At 37.3% G+C, this 27,006-nt stretch overlaps 1 protein-coding gene across 2 annotated transcripts; it reads right to left on the bottom strand.

The window, feature by feature from the left end:
* Window positions 1-609: 609 nt before the first annotated feature.
* On the bottom strand, window positions 610-26,758 carry HEPACAM2 (HEPACAM family member 2). 2 transcript variants are annotated; one of them, XM_032112095.1, is made up of 10 exons: window positions 26,495-26,758; window positions 20,637-20,987; window positions 19,220-19,504; window positions 13,377-13,673; window positions 10,375-10,500; window positions 10,266-10,290; window positions 10,103-10,140; window positions 8,731-8,804; window positions 6,458-6,570; window positions 610-3,241 (listed from the first exon to the last, which is right to left on the bottom strand). In XM_032112095.1, exons 1-10 carry the CDS (start codon window positions 26,562-26,564, stop codon window positions 3,232-3,234), a joined length of 1,389 nt encoding a protein of 462 aa, XP_031967986.1. In that variant the 5' UTR covers window positions 26,565-26,758; the 3' UTR covers window positions 610-3,231. The 2 variants fall into 2 exon arrangements, with proteins under 2 accessions (XP_031967986.1, XP_031967996.1); XM_032112105.1 differs by lacking the exon at window positions 610-3,241 and having other exon boundaries at window positions 6,454-6,570.
* Between the last annotated feature and the right edge of the window lie 248 nt (window positions 26,759-27,006).

Raw genomic sequence — 27,006 nt, 5'->3', positions numbered from 1 at the left:
TATTTCAAAGCCATAACAAAGTGCAAGATGGAGCATTCCCATATGAGCAGTGGTGAAAGCTGATACTCTTCAGTATACTTACAAATTGCTTTTAAGATGTGTAGTAAGAAAGACCAAGTACTACACACCACCTTGTGATATGATACAAGTGCCTGAAGGTGCTGTGACTTCTGTTGCTGTTCCTACACTTCAGAATCCCAGAATTACGGCTTATCTGCCCTACCTTTGATCTCAAGTCCACACCACAGCCTTACTTCATCAAAGAAAGATGTTCTTGACCCTCATCAGCAGGCAAATGAAACGGCAAAAGCCTCCACCAAAAGGAATGGGGGGAAAAAAACAAGAGAGGATTTTTTTAATTCCCCCTGTCCCATTTCACATTGCTTTCTCATTATCCCCATCTCATATTTGAACTTCCCAGTGTATACATCATCTAGTTCAATGGACACACACTCCATTTGCTTTGGTAAAATTTGGAATAGATTTTACATCAATAAATAAAAGCTTATCAATCTCTTTTGAATGTTGTGGTAGCAGTGAAAAAGGGGCAAGCGTACAATATGTAAAGGTTTTCTTTGTCATCCATTAAGATTCTGTGACATTTCAGAATTGGTTTTTTCCTCACAGTTTATTGTTTTTATACCTCCACCAAATGGATTTCTCCACCAAAAGTAGCTCAATGCACTGTGCAAATTTTGGAAGAACTGTAAAGAATGAGCACAGTTTGAATAGGAATTTATGCCAGCCTATTTTTGGCTAACATTCAGTAATACACAAGACACAATGAAACAAAAACAGATGAGAACAATATATTATAAGCAGAAGATGACTTGCTTGTGTTTGCTCTCTGTCTGTTTCAATAACGTATTCCTATTTGCAGAGCTGGTTCTGCTGCCATAGCTAGAAGAATTATTTAAGACAGTTTTTCTTCTTTCTGTAGTAAAATAAATTTCCCTACCAGTTCAGTTTTTCGCTGTGAATTTTTGTTGTAAGTGGAGAGTAGGAATGTGGCAGCCACGACCAGCATACGGGGCATCCAAGGAACATTTTACTTGCAACAGGCAGGTTTTTGTTTCTTATTTCCAACCTAATGATAGGTGTCCTTTCCAGTGAAAATGCATGGACACACAGAACTGTTAGACATTACATGATGCATAAACAAAATTGTTTTATTAAATTTACAGGTATTTTTACAGGCACTTTTCAGAAGTTTAAAAGACTGTTATGGTGGACTTTTGTATTGGACTGCTGAAGTCATCTCACACTATTGATGAATGGCTTGATCCAAAACACTCTGCTCATCTTTTACTGGGACATGAGCACAGATTCTGAAACAAAATCTTTTGGGACCCTTAAAATGCACTTAGGCATATATATATAGGTGAGCTTAAAAGAATGTAGACTGGAACTGAAATTGACCTGATTTCTTTTTTTCCCCCCACAAAACCTTAGAAAAATATATATGATTGTCAGTTTTGAATACAGAGGGTCCAGAGGTGGAGAAACTACTTTTTCTCAATTTATCTGCATTTCCTGCCCTGTGGCCTGCAGTGACATGCAGTGTGGTAAGATGGAATGGTCTCAAGCACTTCAGAAATCAGCATGCTCCTTTCAGAGCAATTAAAATTATTGCTCCACCAAGAAGAGGAGGAAAAAAGAGCGTGAAAATCAGACTTTGCAAATCCCAAAGAGCTGTCCCAATTTGAAACACACATGAAATCAGCTTTGACTGAACAACGGAGGAATTTATGCGGAACTCTCTAAGTTTCTCAGTCTTTCAGAGTTCTGCCCAAATGTTCCTACTTAGAGCCTCTGCCTTAGATGCCTTCATGTCAGATGGCTATTTCTTAGGGAGCAAATCTGGTGACTACGTTATCTTTGAGATCATGTCACTACTTCTTGCATATTTGGGCTTCACCTGCTGCCTCTGTGAAATGCCAAATCCTATTTTTCTCATGCACAATGGTGCAATTGTTTTTTCCCTTTTTTTTCAGCCTCACAAGATCAGAATGCTCACTGAAAACCATGTTATTTTTCCTTGTCTTTGAAAGATGGAGACCGGAAGAATATTTAGTAAATATGGATTAAGGAGATACTTTAAATAAGTGCAAATTATTTTTCATAATACAGAGTGCTCTAAATAATACCATACAGCCCATCTTAAAGCGTGGACACACTGTATGCTTTCTCATTTTGTGCACAATTAACCATTCCTGAAGTATCTTTTTTTTTCCTGTAGTTTAATTCTGTTAATATTTCTTCTTTTCCCTGACTGCATCTAACTGACACCAACTAATAGCTGACCTTGTGGAAATAATAGTGAATTTTCCTGCAGGATTCAGAAGTCAGCTAACAGAAGCTTCTGGAAGAGTGTTCTTCTATTTGCAAAGGGACTTGTAGCACACTGTTTAAACAGAGTAATATTGGTTTCATTTGCACTGGAGAATTATCTTAATGTACAAATACCCTGAACTTTCTGCAGCTTTTGGAAATAACTTGAATATTACTTGCTCTCCTAGTCAGTGAGAAACAGGCTCTTCATCAGCAAATAGAAAACCAGTTAAAATGCAAAGGAAACAGAATTTAATGAGAACACATTGTTCTGAACAATATATGTATGTACATTTTAAAACTGTAACTGCCTGACAGATCAATATCTATGCTTGTAAATTATGTCACATTAAATGAGTTAAAAGACTGACTTTACTTTAAATCCCAAATGTATTTTGCCGTCTGACATACTGCATTTATTATTTTTCAGGCCAGTATGGAGGTCTTCTCCTGTGAAAACCAACCCAAATACAAAAAACTCCTGTATGCTATTTTTTGCAATTTTTTAAATAAAACAAGCATGGATGGCATCTTGGGCCTGATTCCTACTTGTGCCTCTGCCGATTGTTTTTAAAAAAAAGATGCATGTTTTATAGTGCATTTTTTAAGCTATCCCTTTGTCTTTTGTATTCAGTGATAAGAAAAAAAAAAAGAATTAAAAATATCCATATTTTCCAAGGAATTATTACGTAAAAAAAAGAAAAAAAGAATTAAGAAATGGGCAATTTGGAGCACCCCAAGGAAAGGGATTGTCAGTCTGAAGAGAAGTTGCTATTTCAAGAAAAGGTGGCATAAGCCTTTGCTACTCTTGGAGTTGTTGGCATTTCCTTTCAATATATCATAAAGAAAGAGAAGTAACTTTGGTATTTTCAGATGCTTTGATTTCCTGTTCCCGTATCTTCATATACATCTAGGAAAGAACATACATATATATATGACAATTGTCCACAATACTGTTTTTCTGTTCTTTAAAAGAACAATTGCAAACATGTAAACAAACCAGCAGTTCTAAACACAAAGCAGTTCTTCAGCCTGAATAAGATCTCTGGGGACATATTTGCAACACACTGATTTTTGACTAAATTTTTAGTATGCATAGTATGTCTAGTTTTTAAAAGACAACAGAGGTTTGAGCCATAAATAACATAATGCTTAATATGGCATCCTGCATTGCTGCTCTTTCTGTACAGCGATTTCAAGCTGCTCATATTGTACAACAATAGTGTGCCTGCCAAAGGGTGGTGGTAACCATGAACTGAGCCAGTGCAGTCCACAGTACAACCCTGTGCCGAATGCCTGGCAAGGCTTTGCATCCTTACTGCTCTTCAACAGCTGGCAGAGCAGAAAGTTGTGAAGTGGTTAATGCTAGATATGAGAGAAACAGTAAGGATCAGAGGAGAGGAAGATGATGTAAAATTATCTTCATTTGGAGTGAAAATGAAACTTAAGTTACAAACAGTTTTTGTAAGCAATACAGTTATGAGCTGTCAGTGCTTATCTGTGAAAGCTGGCTAAACCTCTTGCTCATTAGCTTTGGCAGTCATTTTTGGATTTCTTTCATATGAGGAAGAACCTGTTGTTCAGTTTGTCACAGGATTTATATTTAGTGTAAAAAAATGTCCAAGGATGAGAAAAGAATCAAACCAAAATGGCTTAAAAGAATCTGTTTAATGAAATACTTGAGTATGTGACTATCCCGTAACTCCCTGTGACTATGGAGTCCAGAGATGGAGCAGAACAATTTCCTCAAAATCTGACTTCGTGTTTTCCCTTTGATTCTCTGGAGGAGCAGAGGAGGTGAATCTACAAAGGACTGTTGTGAAAAGCAACTAATGGAAGCACATGAATGTAAAAGTGCAAAGCCAGCTATCATCTCACCTCCTGTTCTGACTGCAATTAAGTTGTAAGTCTGCCAGTCCAAACCCAAGAGGGTTAAAGAATTTAATTATTTTCCAGTAGTATTTCTACCTTTCAAGAGCTGGTGTGCATCAAAAATTTTGTAATTATTTAGTGTCAAAGGCAAAAGTGCATTTGTGAATGAAAGGATAAAAAGACTGCAAAAAGCATGACGAAAAGTGGAAATGGCTATTCCCAGGTGTTAGGCATTGACTAGTCTGCAAATTTTCTGATACTGTCACTGGGATTTCTAAGAGCAAGAGAGAAAACACCAGCTAATTCTGGTGAAGTTACATTCAAAGTGAGGATTTGAAAGATTCTCAAACTGTAAATCTGAGAATTAAACATTGCTTTTGACTGATTTTTCTTTACATATTTATTTTAAGAAATCAGTGAAATCACAGCAGTTCCAGTCAGAAGCACTTGGAATAAGAATAAAGTGACCACTTAACCAACAAATCTGTTTGGCTCCCATAAAATCTGTTCTCTTGCTTTTTACAAGGAGAGATTCCTGCCATAAACAGAGTGCAGACAAGTTTTGTATCATTTTTCCCATGAATATTGCTGATTATTGTACAGATGATTGCATACCAAGTCTGTGGGATTCATCCATAAGCAATCATTACTTTGCACTACAGGAGTCTGCAACTACTTTCCCAGCTTCATTCTCTGTTCTGTGGTGTTTTGTTTCTCCCTTATACTGAAAGCTGAAGCATCCTGCTGTAAGCATCAGAATTGACTTAGTTGTCCTTATTTATTTACCACTCAGAGTGCTCCTTCTCAGCAGATCAGGGAACTGGAAAATTCATGAATGTGGTCTTTCTAATCTGAGTACTTTACTCAGCATCATGCTTAGCAGATTTTGTGCTATTAGTGAAAATTTTTCCTATGTTTCCTTTTCAAAATATGAAATATGAAAAGAGCAGAAAAAATTGGTTTATGCAAATGAGTCCTTTACAACTACAGAATATGCTTTGCAAAGTTTTAGTTGAACTCTGAATTGTCACAAAGTTCAAGTTACGTTGTTGTTGCATTTATTCCTTTTTTCAGAGAGGTCATGTATCAGTGAGAAAGTTGAGAAGGAAGGCGTGTAAGAGGAAGAGTAAGAAAACACGTACTTTATGAATGGTATTTTTTTACATCTGGCTTTAAAAATCTTAGGGTTCAAAGTGAAAAATCCCAAGCAGAACAAAAACATCATTAGCAATTCAGTGTTGTTTTCTCACTGACCAGCTTGTTTTGACAAGCATGGCTGCATGTTTTCATACATAACTTGGACACACAGTTGAAGATATAACCTGCACAAAATTTTTTGTAGTTTAAGTACTGCATACTAATGTAGTCACATAAACATTGTGATTACTCAGGCAAGTGATTAGCATATTGTTAAGAGTGTGTACTTTTCAAGTATAAAAGAAACAAAACACATTAAAAAATCATAGAAAACGTGATATAATAGGCTTGTTACCAAATAAAGTCTTGTGTGCTGTTCTTAATTTGTAAGAAATATGTTCAATATTCACAACAGATTTATGGCAGCTATACCACAACTACAGAAACTTTAGTGTATTCACCCTTCTTATGCCAGTAAGTGATAGTAGGTGATTTGAACAAAACCAGGTCTATGAGACATAAGCACAATGTGCTGGGGCCTTCCTGGTATTTAACTCAGCAAAAGTGTTTCTGTGGAGTTCCCAGCCAGGGTAGCACAGAACAAGAATTCTTTTGCTATGGAGACACTGCTTACTCAAGTACTAGTCTGTTAATATTTCAGTGACTATTTCAACAACCACTGATTATTATACAGCTGACCAGTTTCAACATTGCAAAAAACCCCACCCTAACTCTACTTGGCACATGGCTGGCAGGTCTGGAAGCTATGTGCCAATTAAACTGCCTTGACTGAATATTTAACCTGCTCAGTAGGAAGTGCTGATGTTTTGGTGCCCTATTAAATTAAGTGGGAATTTTCATTTGAAGCTGTGTTCAAAGATCTTACCTTTTGTTTTTCACACTTTAACAAAACTGGCATGATGAAACAACAGACTGGAGTCTTGAAGAAAAGTGGGGGATTGGATAGGAAATAGTGGAGGAATTAAGGTAGCTTATATCTTTCCTTCCATAACGCTCTCAGTGGAATAAAAAAACATCTACCAATATGTAAATTGTTCTGGGTGCAAAAGTATTTGTCTTTGAGCTACCACGTGAGTGAACACAGTCTGTAACTTACTGTTGGTGGTCTTGTTGCGGCTGCTCAGGAATGTGCTGAATAACTTCATAAACCGTACTTAGCATATCCTGGCCTGCGACAAAGTCAGAGCCAGGAACAGATTGACTTGAAACCTGAAAGCAGCAAAGTGTATTCCTACTATAAGTACAAATAGGAAAAGATTCAACAGAAATTAAACAGATAATGTAACTTGTAATTTTTTTAACTTTTCATCACAATTTTGCTTGTGGATTGAACAGGTAATCTCTGCTAGTTTACATTTCATTTTGGGTAAGTTCTCATCACATTAATAGTAAGGCAAGTAATAGTTTTAAATACATTTAGCCCCTTAAAAGATTTAGGATGCAGCTTTTGCATTTAATACAGCAAATACTTTATATTAACATACCACAAGTCAAGAAAGAAACTTTTAATAAAGAGCAAAGCAGGAGAACAGACAGTAAAAAAGCAGGAAATATTCAGGGCATGGGCTCAGCATAAAGCTCCTACTGGCCGGTCAAAGAGAGAGAAATGCAAGTAATTTTCATAAGTCAAGTAATACTGACTGTTCAATATGTTAAGTATATTAATTTCCTCTTATGTCAAGACAGATTTACCTAGACTCTGCATCCATAAGGAAATACCAATCTTTCTGCCTATACCCAACCTCCAGTTCTTCATTATCACCACTTTCTTATTTTCCCCTTTCTCTGCGGACTAAAATGAAGCAGTGGATCAGATGTGGACTTAACCTACAATGCTATAAATTTGAGTAGCTGAACATAAACCAGTGGAGTTTCTCCTCTTTCTTGAAATTTTACTGGAAATTATAGTAGATTTCATGGCTTGTTCATCCATCCTGTTGTTCTTTACACTGCTCTCTCCCTCCTGACCTACATAGGCCCTGATCCTGCAAGAATGTGATACTGTGATAGGATCAGCTTAAGGGATATAGAATCATAGAAGGTTTGGGTTGGAAGACCTTAAAGATCATCCAGGTCCAACCTGTCTGCCATGGACAGGGACATCTTTCACTAGACCAGGTTGCTTGAAGTCCAGTCTGACTCTGAACACTTCCAGGGATGGGACATCCGCAACTGAGGCAACTTGTCCCAGTGCCTCACCATCCTCACAGTAAAGAATCTGTTCCTAATATGTAATCTAAATATACCCTCTTCAGCATAATATCACTTACGTGTGATTATCACTTAGTGTGCTTAAGGCTGTAATGATTTAGGGCCTGATCTCTAAACTTAATTAGACTCTTACTGGCACAAATTATAACAGATACAGTTCAGCTCCTCTGTTTTCTAAAAGTCTTTTATCTCTGCTGCTGTAAAAGTCTGTCCTCTCCACTAACATTTGTGGTAGCACTTTAGCCCTATAAATGTGTCTTTCAAACATCTAACTCCATCAGAGAAGATAATTAATTAATATATGACTGGTTTTTGACATCATGTATTATGAGTACTAATCATAAAAAAAATTAGGTGTGACCATGTGACCATGCTTTAAGAGCTCTCCCTTACCTGACCAAATTGATGCTCTCCGAAGGAACAAGATTACATTGCTGACAATTTTCCCCAGCAAAGGGAAAGTCTTTCTTCTACTTCCTCCAAGTTTTACCGTTGTCCCTAAATTTTGTGGCTGTTTCTAATTTTTTTCTTTGTCCTTTTAAATCACATCAGAATGATCTCCAACTCCTATACAGTAATGTCAGCAAAGACACAATGCAAGGAAGCAGCAAATGTTGCAGGATTTTTTTATCTGCAAGGAAAATTCCTTTGCTTAATTCCTCCCCCACAATACATAAAGCTAACAAAATAATTTTTGTGAAATATAGCTGAGACTTAGCTTACATTCAAACTTTAAATACTCCCCCTGAGCCTCTTCTGCCCTGCCATGGTTGAATGCTGCATGAGCAGAAATATTAGGGTCAAGGAAGAAAATGGCGTCACAATAGTACTCTTGTCTGTGTGACACAAGTGCTTCAGTGCTACCCGACTACTCAACACTGCAAACAGCCTTTTAATATAGGCTAGTTGACTGGAGATTGCTGTCTTTAGAGCTTGGTTATTCCTTACTGCACTATGTCGATTACAAAGTACTGAACTACTAACACAGGAAGGAAAGAGCAAGTACTGGGTGAACAATAGCCATGAATATGGTGTCATACAGACATCCATAAAAAGCAACAGAAGCAAACCTACAGAAGGATTCTAGTACAGATTTTAGTATACTTAGAGAAATAGAAGAGAAACTAAACTGTCTGTTTATGATATAAAACCACATACCCTAGAACCACTGGTAAGATCTGGAAATGTGATGAACTCATATATCCCAAAATCATCTGAAGCACTTTCATGTCCTGAAGTTAGAACAGTGATTAAAAAAAGAGACGCAATATGAACCTGGAAAATAATGACTGGCAATGTATTTTGCCCTAATTCTTAAAACACCCAAATACTGGTTATGTGATCTGCTTTAAACCACTTCCCTGCCAAACTCCTAAACTGGTATGGAGCAAGGCAGGACAGCTGCAGAGCTGCTTGGTGATTTCCCACACCTTGGACCAAGTGAGGAGCCTCTTCCTAACCTCAACCTCTTCCTAACCTCAAAATCAACAATTTTGATAGAGACATTCAAACTCTCTATTCTGGAAGGCTAAAATGACCAATTTACTTTCATTTCCCATAGAAAAGAGGCTGAATTCATAAATTCAGCACAACTATAGTGTAGTGAAGCAGTAGCACCTGAATGTTTTATAATGCTGAGAATAATAAAAGGGAACATGGTACTAATAGGTGCCACAGTATTATTTGGGTCTTCAGATACAGCGTGTATTTAGGTGTAGTTAGTCTCTTTATCTACCCTCGTACTGTCCAGGAGATCTGAGGCTCTTGGTTGTCTCTTGGGCATTACTCCACAGCAAAGGTTGCAGCACTAACAACAGGGTTGAGATTCCAGCCTTTGATATGACTTGCCAGGGTGATGGGCCCTCTGTGCTCAAGTGAATTTCTTACCTTCCTAAGCTTCATATACCTCCCTATCCTTGTGCATGTTTATGGTCTGCTCTGATGCTTTGGTAGAAAGGAATGGGAATAAAAGTGATATCCTTCCAAAGGATGGCTAGTCTCTAGCATCTCCTGCCTAGGATCATGTGGGAAGGATTGTGGAAGGAAAAGAGGCAGTGAAAAAACCACTCTGGGTCCTGATGACACAGAAAATAGTACAGAATATGGTAGAAGGTATGTATACTGCAATGTCATTGTCTCATGATTTTGGTAACAGTTGATGCCACAAACATTTTCAATTGTAATCCTCCCACAGCGTATCACCTCTCACTGCTATCCCAGAATAACACTGATTTAAGTCATTTTGGTCACAACAGCGGAATACAGGTATTCCAATCCCAGAATACTGGGACTAACAGATAGAATTCAAGGCAACAGTACATACTGCTATGAGCTCCAGACATGAGCTAAACCCATGCTGACTTCTCATTTAGGTCTTATCTTAATTAAGTGATTATAGAGGCGTGCAACCCAACATAAAAATACACTTTTATTCCTTTTCTTCTTTTTTTTTCCTCTATGTGGGGATGCTATTTTTCTTTTTCAGGAATGGATTTTGACCTTATGCTCACACTTATTTCATTACCATTACCTGAAAAGGCCTGTGCCTTTCTGTAGTCAGCCTCTGCCCTAGAAAACATAAACATGTTTCTCAGTTTGACATCATAAGCCAAGGAAAGAAAATTAATATTAATAAAAATGCAATTCTCTGGATGGAAAGGACTTGTAGACCTAAGAATGAATTATTTTTGTACCTCCTCTGTAGCTTCTGTTGTATCACTGAAAAGAAGAAAAAAAGAAAAATTATTCTTTTTGCTCCAATGGTCCAAAAGAAGAGCTGGACTGTGCTTAACTTTTACATACCTTTATGTGGCTGATAGCTTTTCCACAGGAATAAAAAGGCCATAGCTAGGATCAAAAATAATGAAATTCCTGTTATTACTGCAAGAGAAGACAAAGATTTTCCTTTCTGGGCCAGCTTTTCCAACCCTGTGACAAAAAAGATGAGTATTGTATTTAATTTCTTGTTCTTTACAATGTGCTACAATGACACAGAAAAATTCATCTTTTTTAAATTAATCTGAAGCTAGTAAACCTGCATAGGGATACAAAACAGATACAAAATGTGGGGTCTTGTGAATGGGTAATATCTATTTTTCCCCACAAATCTCCTGAACTGAAAAAGCAATGATATGCATATCAGATAAGACTCCAGAGCAAATTAGTGCCTAGAGCTAAATGAAAGTAAGTAAATGTAATCCACAAATTACAGCACCAGAAAAAGATGCATATTATAACTTGAGGCATAAAGACACTGTACTACCAAAAAATAGGGTGAGAGAGCAGCTTGTGCTAGATTGGAGGGAAATCCTCCTAGCAGTAGGATCTATAAAGGAGGAGAGGACGAAAGATCCATTAGGCTTTTTCTAAAGATTTTCAGATCACTGACAGTCTGGTTGTTTATCAAACCACATCAGAAACCAATAAATTATCACAGAATCACAGAATTAATTAGGTTGGAAAAAACCTCTGAGACCATTGAGTCCAACCTATGGCCAAAGACCACCATTGCACTAAGTTCCATGCACAGTCTTGCCTTAAACACCTCCAAGGATGGTGACTCCACCATGTTATGTTTGTTTGTATTCATATCTAAACATATTCAAAATATTTCTTTCCTTTGCTCAGGCCTTTTGCTAAGGTATGCATTAGCAGCAGTTTTCCAGCAGGATTTTCTGATACAACACAAACACAAATTGCATAGATTACATACTTAAAAGCACATGGAAAACATCTGCAGTGAGTTTGCAAAGACAAGAATGTGAAAGTTAGGAAACGCCAGACATAGTTGCTTGTGCACTCTTAATTTCCTCCTTTTGCTCTGAACTGCGCAGAATTAATGTAATTAGAGGACGTGTCACAATCCATACAGGTAAATTAATGTTGCATATTTGCTAGTGCCAGATTTATTAGTACAATTAAAATGTATATTATTTAGCTGGATATGTTTCCAGTAGTAGATGAGCTCCTGTGCAGAGAGCTAGAATTGCTTACATCTACTTACATCTCCATGTAATTCACTGGCATTGTGCTGGCTAAATATGCAGTGGTTTTCATGAAGATTAAATATGAGGATTTCTAGCCAGATGTGTCCTAAAGACATGGGAAAACAAATCACTGCAATTTCACCAATTATTTTGTAGTCCTTCAGTGTACTGCTTTCCTTAGAAAGGAAAAGTCCAAACGCTGGAGAATCAGATGAGTCCTTCAAATTGTTCTTTAAAGTGAGTCATTTCAAATGGAGACTCAATAAATCACATCTCCATAGATATATCAGTGCAGAAAACAAAGACATGCTCTTTGCATGCATTTAACACACTCAAGCTGACTAAACTTGAAAACTGAGCAATGACTTGTGTACATGAGATACCGCATCTTATTTTAGAATGTTGGCTAAAACTGGGTAACAACTTACTGCAATTATTCATATCATTGTAACTTACTAAAATCATTGTTTCATTGATAATTTTTAGGGTTAATTAGGCAGCTGTCTATAGCACCATATAGGTGAGTTTCTGTCCCATGGGGAAGTTGTGTAAGATCTTCTGAAACATCAGAGTTCCTGTCGCTACTGAAAGTGGGGTTTCCACTATTTTGAATGCCATGGTCCAGGCTCTGTATCTAGGATTATGGGGATAAAGAAAAGAAATATAGACAATTTTCATAGTCTTTGCTTAGTTGGTTTATTCAGTTGCAATCAGAATTTAGCCTGAGCAGCATCACTGAGAATGAATTATGTGTGAATTCACACCTCCTACAATCAGTCAGTGCTGCTCTGCAAAGTATAGCCTTGACATCTGGGTTTAGTGCTATTTGAATAAACACTCATCAAAAAGAAAATGGCTATAGAGGGAGGAAATTTTCTTTTTTATATTTTAGATACACAGGATAAAATGTTTTAATAAGATTTAAGTAAAATATTTGAAATTAGCAAATCTATTATTTTAAGTGCAACTAAACATGAATCTGTGGAGTCTTTCCTTCTTTTTGGCCTCTGAAAGGAAATCTCAGCTGAATATCATAGCTTACATGAACTTCCTGGAGAAATGTCATGTTTATTTCTATCAACACAGTTCTGGTTGCATTTGCTTTCACTACTAACCACAATATTTAGTTTTTGAGTGCAGTATTCTTACTACGAAATTGCAACACATCTTCCTTCCAGCATATTGAAAGCCCTGGATTTATGATGAATCAGTAAGTCAGCCTGAAAGATGGACATCTCCTCTTCTTGTTTACCAGACTAACAAATGGTTGACCTCTTTGCTCAGCACAAGTGAAATTGCTTTGTTAAATTTTCCAATAGGCAATCTTAGTCTATCTTGTTGAACATCAATAGCATAAACTCCTTATTTGGAAATACTTGTATCCACCTGTACTGAGAAGACATATCAGACTTCCTCAATATCTTGTTCTTCATTCTATGCTGCTGGAGATTTTCTGAAAAACTGCTTTGTTGCTGTCGAACACAATTGTACAGGAGCTGAGATTATAGTGTATGAGAAATAAAGGCATGTGTTCTTCAGAACCCAGCAATCAATCCAGAGATTCATAAATATGACAGGGAAATCATTTGCATGAACATTGTAACAAAATCCCACAAAACTTCAGTGTCTTAGTGGGTTGTGTTCTGAGCAGTGTCATACTGCAAGTAAAACCTGTATCTCACAGAATGTCCAAAAGCTCCTTTACTATATACTTAGCAAGACCTCAATTTTGATACATACTCTAAGAATGACTTCCTTTTTCTGGGGCTGACGCTCCACTCACATGTTATGCTGACAGCAATGAAGTTACATTCTTACCTACAGAAGTAACCACAACTGTGAAACGAGTTTCATCTCGTTTTCCAGTCACATTGTTGAAAGCACAGCACATGTAATCGATTGTCTTCTGGGCCACCTTATCAGATACCACTTCCAGATGGGGTCCATATTTGATTACTTGAGTGGTATTGTCATCCCTCTGAATCCATGAATAGATATTTGGTGGATTTGAATCTGCCGAGCAGTCAAACAGTACAACTTCCCCCATGTCAACGGTAAACACTGCCCCTATATTCAGACCTTTGTCTGATTTGACTCTAAGTCCATAAGGTCCATCTGCATTGGAAAAAAAAAGGGAAATATAGTGAGAAAATGAAAATCAAATCACATAATTAAACTTTAATCAGAAGTGTATCTCTGAAGTCAGAATATTTAAATTAAACTAGCCTTTAGAATGGCTGGCATTCAGTCATTTCAATTAAAAGGCTTTCTGTTCAATAACTGGACTTGTGCCAGGCTTAGCTCAGGCTAACCCATTTAATACTGGTCTAATTGCTGTTTAGGGAAAAAGCACGATTATGTATTTCTCAGTATGATAAAAAGAATGAAAACTGAAATCAGTTGGATTTCTATGAAGTAAAGGAGCACATCTTCAGGGACATAATTAGATTTCTACTTCAATGTCAAACTTACTGGCAGAAGTGATTTCTCTGCACATTTAAAAGTGTACAAATTAGCCTTGGAATATTACATTCACTGCAATAATTTACAGTATAATAATTATTTAGGGAACTACCTTACAGGTATAATATTGAGTGGGATGTACCTTAGATAAGTTCAGAAAAATGTTTCCATAAATAACTGCTAGAATAAACTTTAACTTTCCCTCCACTTTAGTAGGCTTGTACTATTCCAACAATTGTGTTTTTTTCAAGAGTAAGCCCTTCTGCTGAAAGAAAAGTTGTTTTCCTGAATATACTTAGAAGAAGCATATGTTGTTCCATAGTCATGTGTTCATTACTCAAAAAATTTAGCAGATCAGTATTATTAGTGTAACCTGCATAGGAAAATAAAAAGGGAAACAATATACTTAAATATTAAAGGAATATTTCTCATGCTATTTTTACTAGAACATTTCAGATCATTGGGGCTTTTATTATCTTTACACATTAAAATTATTTTTACAGTTATCAAAGTAAATTAATGTAGAGCATATAATATTTGAAGTGTGCCTTATTAAATCACTTTTTCTAGTTTAAAAAGCCCCAAAACAACCTAATGATTTCAATGTTGCTAATTCCCTGAGGACTTACATGGATAACCAAAAATGTACAGACCTAATACTGAGAGAGCCAAAGAAGAAAATATGCAGAGTATCTTTTTGGTAGGATCTCTGAAGATCAATAAAGCTGCCTCACACAGAGTGGTGTAGCACAAAATGGGGACGGTACAGTGGAATTGAGTAGTATCTCCACCTTCCTATGGCTGTCTGGAAGAATTAAGATAATGTTGCTGGGTTTGAATGGGAAAGTCCCTGTTACATGAAGCTGCACACTGGTACATTTCAGACTCTATTTCCCACCAGGAAATCCAGGATGCTGTTAGAACTTCCTCTAATATACACTTCTATTTACTGTCTTTTTTTTATAAGACTCATTTATTCTCAAGAACACCTAAGCCACCAGCACACAGCACAAACCAGGCCATTTTGTGGTTTTTTCTGTTTAAGTCTTAGACAAGAGAATATAGATCACCACGTATGACCTCAGTTTAGTCCACATTTAAGTAAATGTCCACATTTCACAACATAAACTTGTCAACCTTTCCGTTTTCTCTACTTACTTCCTAGTGGTAAGCTTTTTGCAGTCTCATTTTAAGGAATGGCCAACATCACGCATAATATTTTCTTGGGAAATGAAATACAAATTCACTTCAGCATGAATTAGTGTTGCTCCCACCTACATTGCAGCAGCCACTCTGAAGAATCAAAGCATTTCTTAAAGTTCTAGATGCTGGGCTGCTTCCTCACAGGCTCTGCAGTTCCTGAGCCACTTGCTTTATTGTCTCCAAGAGCCAGCTGACTCTGTAATGACCATTTCTGTGAAGTACAGACCAATACCCCACTGTTTTGGCTTGGCTGACCTCACTTGGGCTGCATGTTTCTGTGGAAGGGGAGGTTTTCACAGGGGCTCACCTCATACAGGTATTTACTTCCCTTTTTTTTCAGATCCAAAAGGAGAAGAGATGTACTGATCTTTGACACTTTCATAAATGAAATAAAGCCCCTCACACACTATTTATAGGCAGGAACATACTTTTTTTACTTTTCAGAGCATTCCATGGTTCTTCCAATCCAATTCGCCCTTCTTAAGAAAATTAGCTTTTATTTTCACTGATAATATGGCTTTGATATGCGTTAACAGAGATTAATGGTAAGAATAGCTGACTGGTTCCCATGCCCCCTCACTGTAGTGGGTGGTTTGCCACAGCCTTCAAAAGAATCAGAACTGAGTTCTGCTTTTTTTGTCAGTATCATAACAGTGCAGCATAAAGAGATAACATGGAGAACTAGATTTTAACGAAAGCTGCAAGTTGAAAAAAATCATTATATAAACACTGACACACACTGGCTGGGGAAGTAACTTTGAAAAAATCAAAGAGAGATTATCTTAAGAAGTAGCCAAATTTTGGCAAAATCTGAAAAGTGGCATTCCTTGCTGAAGTTAACACAAGGATCGGGTTACCCTTCTGCTTTGCCTGGAGCAATCTTTTGCCTCTCCTGGGCACTGTGTACATCAAGGTCCCTAAACACGGTGTAACTGACAGATATACACAGCTTCAAGGATGATTCTAAAAAGCAGGCAATGAACCATTACCTCTCTAGTACTAAGGATACTCTATCTTTTGGAAGACTTGAGGAAGAGAATCCCACTTGGTCTGCTAAATTCAACTCTATCAACACAGTACAACAGTGTCTGCTGCAGCCTACAGGACAGCAGCTTCTTCCTGTCTTGAAATAACTTGTTTCTGAGTCACACGGCTGCAATAGCCATGTTCCAGGCTGCATTATCATCATAACTAATGGAGAAGCAGGATAATATTAATAAAATGCGAATTAAAAAACACTTCTCATACTCAGTAAAAGCCCACAATTACAGCCTTCATGGATCCCTCAGCTCTATTTTCCCTTCCCAGTATTGTTCTCTACAGAAAACTGCCTCTTGTCTCAGTAAAACCAGTTAACTAAATGATGTGTAAAATAATAAATCAATCTTTCTGAGTAACAATTTACTGCTCTGTGGGAATATTTCCAATTGCTCCTGTCACTACGAGACTCTTACAGTTTCCAAGCAGATGGCAGGTATTTACCATGAGTGACCTTTTCTTTATCACCTCCAGTAACTCCCCCACAGCACTGACATATGGCAGACAGAGATCCCGGGGCCTGTTCTGGATTGTTATTGACAACTGGGAGCTGGGAGACAAACTACTTCTGCAGGCAGAGGTTGAACCAAATTAGGTGACTTCATATAGCTCAGGAAGTAAGACCCCAATTCCCATCACTGACTTGGATATAGAGAATACCATATATATTTGCAGCCTTTCAGCATTGCATTGTTTGCTCTTAATACTTTTTTTTTCAGATTTTACATTATGCACAAAGCAAACCCTCAGTTCTGATGAATTACAAAGGACATTCTGAAAATGCATACACAATAATATTTACACACATGGAGAAAAAGTGAATCTCAAGGTTTTTGATAGAGATGTATAGCACAACCACTCAAACAGCAGAAGATTCAAGAAATGTGGACACTTAAGTAACTTTGCGATTTTAAAATTCTGGTAAACAATAGGTCAAAACCAGGTTTCCAATTTAGAACTTGGAAAGATTCTACAAATTTGCTGACAAATGCATGTAATTGAGTGAGGAAGACGGGAAGAAGCAGTACCAGAGCTGGGACTGAAGGGCACACACGTTGTCAGAGCAAGTGTCCCAGGCACCTGTCAGCGTGATCAGTGCTTTGGAGACAATCCTGTGTGCAACAGGTCAGAAATTCAAATCTCATACGGGCTGTGCAACAAAGAGCTGTCAGAAAGGCAGCAAGAGTGGCAGATGTTTTTCTAGCCTGACCTGACTTTATTGCATTGGAAGAAGGCTGTCAGGCTGGATACAGTGTCCCAAGTTTGAAGAGAGACCTGTATAAGGTTGATTCACAGCTCATTAAAGTGAGAAACACAGTAGAGGAACTGCATTCATACACCTTCAGCTCTCTTTCTTAGCACTTTAAGCACATAAGTGAGCTGAGACTGTTTTCTACAAAAGCAGGCATATAAAAATGTGCTACCTTGAGGAAAGAATGTGGTTTTTTTTTTTAATTACAGTAGTGATAAGTAAAAGCTCCATCAGTACTGGTTATTTCCTTGTAGATCAGAGTATCATGATTCCTCTGTATAATGAGATGAAAGGTCCATTAATATTTGCCCTGTTTAGGACTCTTTGAAACTGCTTCTTCAAGTCTGCACTGCTGTCAATCTTATAAGCTTACATCAGCTCATATCTAACAATGTCCTTGTTCACCTCTGCTAATTTAGGCAGTCTTTTTCTCTTCTGGTGCAGTGTGGAGATTTCCCTCATAGTTTAGATGCAAGTCACCCCCTTACCCAATTCTTCCAAGTTACAATTAAAAAAGGGTAGCAAAATAGATAATCAGAGATGAAAGGAGATAAAAGGAGGAGGAGGAAAATATGAGAGCTAGAGATGTAAGAGATGTAGGTTTTGAATATATTGGGAGTGCAATCATAACAAGTTGAGCATGGGCTGCCTACCAGCTGCCAGATGACAGAGCCTGGTGAAAGCAGGAATGAGCACCACTCCTTGGCTGGACAGGAATCCAGTTCCAGTCCTTGCACTGTGCCTTCCACACTGGCCCCTGGGTAAACAGGCTATATATGAATAGGACTGGTGGCAAAGTAAGTCCTAACCTAATTTCAGCTCTCCTCTGAGAAGGATAATTCGACCCCTGAGGACATGAGGATTAGAGCATAGCAGGGTCACATATGTGTAGCATGTGCTACTTGAAAATTGAGGAGGCACTGGGAATGCCTGACATGGACCAAAATGAGAATGCCCTAAGATTTATAGTATAATTGTTGAATGCTGATTAAATCAATCTTGTTTCCTGCAACTCAATTGGTTTTTCAGGTGCCTTCATTTCCAGTCAAAATACATGGCTGAATCATGCTATCAGTTCATAGATATCGTGTGATAGCTCAATCCCCCAGGCTCACTGCCTTGATTACTTTCCAATCAATCTCAATCTTATCAGCAGAAGTTCATGTTTTTTATTCTCTGAAAGGGCATATCCATTTCCTTTTCTACTAGCAAATTTCATCCCAGCTCTATTATTTTGTCACTGTCATTCAGCCCTCCTATTTAGTGTCATAAATGAAGTTCATTGAGGTGCTCCCTATCTTTTTTCTGGTGCCATTAATGGAAATATTAAAAAGGACTGGACTTGAAATGATTTTGAAGAAACCCATTAATAGCAGTCCTTCAGCCTGGTACTTCCTGTGCTTGGCTTTTTGATACTGTTTGTTGTTTCCATTTTGAACAATATTTTTATGTAGACCAATCTAATTATTTTTTTCCTTTGAGTCACATCTGAAGACATCTGTGAAAATCTTGAAGTTCCTATTTGAATTCCGCAGTTGAGACTGATCTTCACAACTACACAACACTGAATAATTTTATTATCCCATTTTAAGTTAGAGCTATTACAAACAAGCTCAACTGTTTTCTGCCTGTTTTCCTATTTGGAGGCACTCCTTCCAGAGAAATTATTCATACAAAGATAATAATGAATATTTCATATACTCACAATATATGATTGGTGCAATTATCTCACTTTCCATTGCACTGACAGGGTTAGATACCAGACAGCTGTAATTTCCAATATCTTCTTTTACAACAGGAACAATTAGAAGTGTAGCATTGTTTGATGAAAAGATATAATTAGGGCCAGCATGGAGATGCTTCCCATTTTTCATCCACTGGTAAGCTACCCTTGTACCTCTATCCACAGTACATTTTAGGGTAATATTCCCTACAAACTCCACTACCCCTGAAGATGGTTCAGTATGTACAGTTGGCTTTGTGACTGGAACTGTAAAATAAAGAGATATGAAGAGTTGTTAAAGTGATAATTATATTACATTCATGATTACATGATTATATTACAGTCATCATGGTCAAGATAGTTCAAATAGCAATCATCATTCTCTCTGGAAATTACTCATATTTCAAGTTTTATCTCTTAAATGTAGTTAAAGGTTAAAAAAAGAAGGCCATATTCTCAGCTGGTGGCTGTAAGAATTGTTATGGTGCATAAATAAAACCAGACTGTTTATATTACTGGTAATAGGATAAAGGCTGCAGTCAGGTGTACCACGGCCTCTTGCCTCTTGTATACAAATCACTGAGTCCACAGAAATGAAAAGAGCGCAAAGCATGACATTGCCCACTGTGTGTGACTTCTCAGCACAACTGCCCACAGCTTTGCCCACACTGGGCACCACTGAAATATGGGTGCTCCGGTCATGAAGATGTCTGCAAACTGGGATGGGTTTGGGAGTAAAATGGCAGCTACAACTTTGTCACCTCAAGACGTCATTCATCTCATTCCTTTCAAGCCCAACAGCTACAGGGCTATATAATCCTCTGTATATATACCTCTGTATAATCCATACATTACAGAAGCCTCTTGTCATCCTTTTAGATAATTCTTTCCCATTTCCACTTTCTTTTAAGTCCCCAATACAGAAAGCAGAGTCTAAAGAGAAAATTTCAGTACTTCATGAATTCAGATCTGGGCTTCTTTTACAGACACAGGGCTACAGTCACCAGCAAAAGTCAATGACTTCTTTTTGTTACAGGAGGTAAAGCTGTTCAGAGAAAAAGACTATTTGAAATTCAATGCATCCTCGTGATAGCACAGCAGAAACTTATCAAATCATATTTTTTAGAAGTCTGTCTAATTTAATCTTAAGTGTTTCTATACCTCTTCAGTTTTTTTCCTTATGATATAGAAACATCAGTGAATATATTAATTTTGCTTAAAGATATATTTTAGTATTCCCTCCAGCAGCAGTAGAAAACAACATCACTTAATTGTTAGCATTTATTCATGTATGGTTGCATTAAATGAGACAGTATCATAACCGGATACTAAGAACCAGTACTTCAAAACTATTGTAATTTTATTTTCGAAATGAAGATACTATCTGTCACTGACTTACCATCAACAGCTACTTGAATCTTTTGACTTGCAGCTATGGTCCCATTTCCACGGACATTGACTTTTACAATGTAATTGCCTTCATCACTGATATGCAATGGATTAATCCTCAAAGATGCATTCGGTGGTATAAGGGTAAATTTATGCTGGTATTCCAAGTCTGGAACTACTCTTTGATTTACAGAGCCAAGCAAGTATTTTGGATTACTTTGAGATTTCTCAAAAAGCCAAATTATCTGGATTTCAGAAGCTGTAGCATTGAAATTGTAGTCAACAGTAAGATGAAGTGGTTGCCCCTCAATACCATGGACGGTATGAGATGGTACTGTCAATTTTAAGGCAGAACAAATACCTGCATAAAAATGAAAGAACAAACAAATAAACAAACCCAAAACACAAATGGAAAACCAGGAAAATTCAAATGAAAAATTCTCACTGTGGAAAAACTCTCAAGGCTAAAACTTACATTTTTTTGCATGGTTATAACTCAGATTTTAAGTAAGAAAGGGGCAAGAGCTCACTGACCTTGAAGCTGGATCTAGCCACAGAGCTCTAGCCTCAAACTATACAAAAAGCCAAGGGAAGGATCTTTTACTGTTGAAAGTTTGACAAAAATGAGATAATGTACATTTACCTTAATGTATAAAATATTTTTCCTTCAAAATATTTCATATTTCTAGGTCTTACACTAACAATCTTGGATTGATCACTCAGTTTTTAGGATTTTTTCGGGGTTGGTTCAGCTACAAAGGAGCTTCTTAGGTACTCTGCCAGTTATACTGAGAAACTGACTGAAAATCTGACAAGCAGCACTTTCACAGATGTCTGACTAAAACTACATATTATTATTGTTGCTGTTATTATTGCTGACTGCTCTGTACCTGTAAGACTAAATTCCAGAAACAATACTAAGCTTGCAAAAGTCAAGCATTCCAGTCTTAAGAAATTGGCAGAATTAAGGCTTGCTGTTGATACACACAAAAGTGAAATATTCAGCCACATGGTTAATTCTGTATTCCAAGAATTCTGTCTCTGTTATGGTGCAAAAAGTTCACTCCTCAGTTAATCATTGCCTTTCCCATATATTTTTTAAATAATTTTTCTTGTGCTGGCTTAAGACATATTTATAGAACACCATTAAAACTTTAGTCTTGGGACTAAGCGATTGATTTTCACATTAACTTTTCCATGGCACTCACGAGAATAGCAATGAACTGATCTCACAACACCATTTTAACTGATAGAACTTTACAGATGAAGAATTTAAGCCCAGAGAAAATTAACAGCAAACATACAGACTCATTTTGGATGATCAATTTGAAATATTAAAGACAAGATTTTTCAAAATACTTATAAAGACATTTTAGTATGTTCAAGATGCAACCCCAATTGACTCTAGTTGCAGGTTTGATTGCTCAGATTTGTGTTCAATCTTGCTGAAAAGCATGCTGCAAGTGCTAAAAAACCCTAGGAAAAAGAAACCCCTTACAAGTAAGAAATGAAAAAACTGTGATTTAAGTAATCCATCTGCTACTGCATAAGAACACACTGGAGACTGAGAACACACTGCCCAGGACAACATGCAACATTTTCCACCATTCACCATCTATTCTCGTCCTGCTAATGATCATTTTTGGTTGGACCTTATGATCCTTGACGTCCCTCCAATCTGAGATTTTGTGATTCTTGACATGCTCACAAATACCTGTAATCAAAAAGTAACTTCCCAGCTGATGTACATGGAATCAATTTCTACCTGGAGAGAGGAGGGTGGGTAGGGAAGGGCAGAGGGAGCTATGTATGAAAAATATGTGACTGTGTTCATTAATATGATGCAGAGGTAACTTTATTTCTTAAATTCCTACTTTCATATCATTATTCTTTATGACAGAAATTGTCAAAGGTTCATTTTTGTCTAATTTCCTAGGTTATGTGACAGAAAAAGATAAAAATATCAACTCAGTAGCATAATATGGTATCTGTACATACCTTTTGGGTTAGAATGATCAAATTTTAGTGCACGGTTTGCCACAACTTAATTGCAAGGAAAACCTGTTGGGGATCAGGGTGGGGACACAAAAAGGGGGCAATGGCTACAGATGCAGCAGTAGTGCCAGTAATTATTGTCAGAAGTACTCTGGAAGGGCATGCAAAGTAGCAGAGCAGATGTGTGAGGGGACTGGCTCATGGGTTGCCAGCAATGCTGTACAGAATCTACCCCAAGAAAATAATTTTGTGGCTGGCTTCACTTTTCATAAAGCTGAGCAGTATTACACTCAGCTAAAGATAGCTCACAGCATTTCTGAGGGCATGACATGAAAACCAAAGGAAATGCTGCAGAATACTAACAGGGAAATATACAGAAAGTGAAATCCCTTGACAGAGTATCTGGCAAGCCCTCACTAATGGGGGCTAAAGAGGAAGCAGGCAGAGGGCTTCAGGCTGCATGGACTTTGACTTGCAAAGAACTGGCTGGGGTTCAGCTGAGACAGGAGGAGAACAGGGTAAAAAAAGTGTAGAAAAAATGTGAAATGGCTTAAGTGGGGGTACATAGGACAGAGATGTTTACATACTTAACTTTCTAGATGAAAAACCTAAAACGGATGATGCACATCAAATTGAAGGCTGCTCCCCTAGCCCTTTTTAACACTATTTGTAGCCTGCTGTTCTCGCAGTTTTCTAACACTGCACAACTCTTTGAGGATTGCTAGACTCTGGTTAACAGGAGATTAAGTATTTTGTTGTTCTAACACTTCTCAGACGTTAGTATGCTCCCTGACAACCTTACAGTACAAATCAGATTTAAACTGCTGTTGTCCACTTGAAAAAGAGAGACTCCTTGGGAGAATCCTTCACAAAATATTTAATGCTGGAGATCTATTTCACATAACCCACCAATTATATAACCACCCATTTCAATTTTTAGATCAACTGAAACAAACACATCTCTCAAACACAGAGAGATCTGCAACTAAAAGATCTGTCCATAAACTTACTCATTCTTTATGCACAATGCTGTTCAATTTTTGGGTTTATTTAGCTGTAAATAGGTGATTGTGCTGTTGGACAACATGCCAGTAACAGAAGCAGTGCAGTCACAAAATATGGAAAACAAATAATATTTCTCACAGATCTGTTTGTGCAAAAAATTAGCACAAAACCTAAGCAGATCTTGTGAGCACCAGGATAACTGGGACCACCAGTATGGAAGGTAACAGCATAACAGAGTAAAGAAAAGAGAATAGGGGCTGGAAAATCTATTTTCTCTGCAGTTAAAAAACTGTGGGAATAGAAACTGCAAATTAACTTTGTCCCACTTGATTCACAGGGAAAATTGGCTCTGTGTAATGTCTTGGAAAGAGATTTTGATCTGCAGTTACGGAAACTATTTTAGCTAGGACCAGAGGCGGTGAGGGCAGAAACCCCATTTTCCCCTCAGTCCATTCAGGAGTGGCTTTGGATAACTCCAGTTCTTGTTGCTCTCTCTGGCTTTGCTGGGGTGATTTTGTGGAGTGCCAACATCACACAGGAGCTTCTCCATGGTTGGCAGGGCAAGGGAGAAGGCAGGCTGAGAGTGGGGCAAGTTATTAAATAATGGTGTTCTGTCAAAAGCACGGGTTTTACAGGAGCAGCGATGGCAGAATTCTGGTCTTCGCAGAGATCGTGTCTTCTTCAGTCTGGAATATTCTTTATTGAGAGGGTTATGCTCTTCACCAAAAGTGTTGTCAGGCATTGGAATGGGATGCCCAGGGAAGAGGAAGAGTCACCCTCCCTGGGGGTACCTAAAAGATGTGCAGATATGGTGCTCAGGAACATGCTTTAATGGTGGAAATGGCAGTGTTGGGTTTATGGCTGGACTTGATGCTCTTAAGAGTCTTCCCCAACCTAAAAGGTTCTATGATTCACTTGTGTTAGACTAATTTTAATTTTTAATTTAAACTGAAGACTGTTATGACTAATCCTTGAATTAATGTTAATAGCAAAATCAAGTCAATGTGTCAAACTAAATTCGTATTTATCAGGCACAAATTCCATAAAATTTAAGCCTATCCCTACAGCTTTCCAAATATAATACACTTTTTTCGAAGACAATGGAATTCCAAAACCTAGTTTTTGTAAAATGATCGTAAGGGCTGTACCACAACGACCTCCATTTGGAGCTCAGTGATCTGTGCTTTGCTTCCATCTCACTTTGCTATCACCAGTATTAGCAAGCACAACAGAATTGTTGTTGACATAAAACAAGAGCTGCAGTTTTAGTTTAAATAAAAAACTATGACATAACTTTTGAGTTTATGGCATAAACTGAAACCTGCCTAGCGAGGTTTTAGCATTCTCTGAATTTAACATGCACATCTCCTTGTCTAAGTGAGTTTGGATTCTCAACGGCTTTTCACCAGAGTGTTCATTTACCCTTTCAGCTCTCCTGAAATGTGAGAAATGAAAATGTTTCTAGATCAGTGATAATATTTTTTCCCCCCTTTTTACAGGTATGTTCATTTATGAAAAAAACCCCAAACAACCCAGATGTAATGGTCCAGGGAAGCTGCAATTTCTATACCTCCATTTATATCATGGAAAACTCAGGCATACTCTTCCCTGGATTGGGATTTTTGCCCAAGAAAAAGTTCCAGTGAGCTTTGTTACAGGACTCAGTTTTATTTGCTGAGGTCAATGTCTTCAGTGGCCTTTGTGTCATGTCTCCAACGCACCTGATTCTCATCATGATATAAAGTATGAGCAGCAATTTCCCTTACTAGAAAATGAGTATGGGTAAGGGTGTGAGACTTCCTGGTGAACAAAGATGTACTCTAAAGCACTCTGCTTGCATGACAATAGCTCTTGTAGGATTTTAATGAGAAATAGCCAATAAAGTGATCAAGTAGGTAAAGAACAAAGTCACTGGTTTTTATCAACCAAATATTTTTCATTTTTAAAGAAGAGATCCAATATTCGTCATATAAACCATCAATTATTACGAAGCCAAAAGTCTTGAAAAAGTATTGAGCTCAAAATCAAGGAAACTAAGTGACTCTATAATAAGCTAGAACTGTGACGTTCACAAAGATGATAAAAGAAAAATTGTTCTTATACGTGAATGATTAGAGGAAGCACTGCATTTGTAACATATATTTCCTCTGTTGACATTTACAGAAACAATTAAATATAAAAAAAGGTTGTTACAGTAGTTTGTAGAAATAAGTTTATCTAACATTTGATCACAGGATATTTCTGCCAAAGTACATAGAACATCTATTTTTTATCCATTGCACGGATAACAAATGCACCCTAATGAGAACTGCACCCAGACACCAAACAAATGCACTATTAACGGGGAGACATTCTTCAGTTGACTAAAAGCTTAACTTAGTTTCAATACCAATTACATTTAGGTATTACATATAAATTAATCAATCATAAAGAAGTGAAAAATAATGTTATCAGTGTTGTCTCAATAAACTTTTAAAGAAGTGCAACAGCTTCTGTATAATCCTTGGTTCAGAACCTGTCCAGCCTGATTTGTCAAAAAGAATGCACAATGTATATATTACTCAATAAAATGTAATGATAGATATTTAATCAATACTCAAGTTTTAAATGTAGATTATATATATTTAATCAATACCCACGTTTTACATAGAGATTATGTATAGCATTCATTTTTGTTCAGCTGCTAAAACTTTAGCTTCAACTACAAAACAAGTTGCCACTATCTGATGAAAAGCTTTTAGGCTACCTTCCTGAAATAAAACATCTGACAATACAACAGAAATATCTTTAAATTTATAAAGATAAATCTTATATAATCAATTCACATTTCCACAATGGCAATCAAATATAATTCATATCGTATCTTACCTACAAGCAGAAAATATATTTTGCACTGTAAGTCCCAAAAGAAGTTTGCTAAAGGGCTCCATGGAAGCATCCTGTCCCACACAAGTGCCACCTTCTCAGCACTAAGCCAGGGCTTGGACCTGCAGCTGCTGGTTTATTTGCTAGGGAAATCAGCAATGAGTTAACAGGTCCTATCCTGTCCCCTGCCTTACGTGATTTGAATATGTGTATACAAAGAACAAAGGGAGTGGAGCACCTGTTAGATGAGCACCCATCTTCATTGCCTCTGACTTTATCATAACCGTGCCCCGACAGTCACAGCAAATATGACACAGAATGTAATAAATGGGGCACACAATACAAAGTACATTTAATTAATAGAAGTAAGTAAACGCACCAAGTGAACAGGTTATACAGTTATTAACTTCCTTTAGTTACAGTTTCGTAAAAAATACCATGATGCTACATGCTTCTGCTTATTTCGAACTAAAACTGGTATTCAGAATATTTTTTCAGATCTTTTCTAATGACAA

The sequence above is a fragment of the Corvus moneduloides genome, chromosome 1 (genome assembly GCF_009650955.1).
Source record: "Corvus moneduloides isolate bCorMon1 chromosome 1, bCorMon1.pri, whole genome shotgun sequence".
Lineage (NCBI taxonomy): Eukaryota > Metazoa > Chordata > Aves > Passeriformes > Corvidae > Corvus > Corvus moneduloides.
Note: the sequence above shows the minus strand (reverse complement) of the source record. Positions and strands in the feature narration are given on the sequence as shown.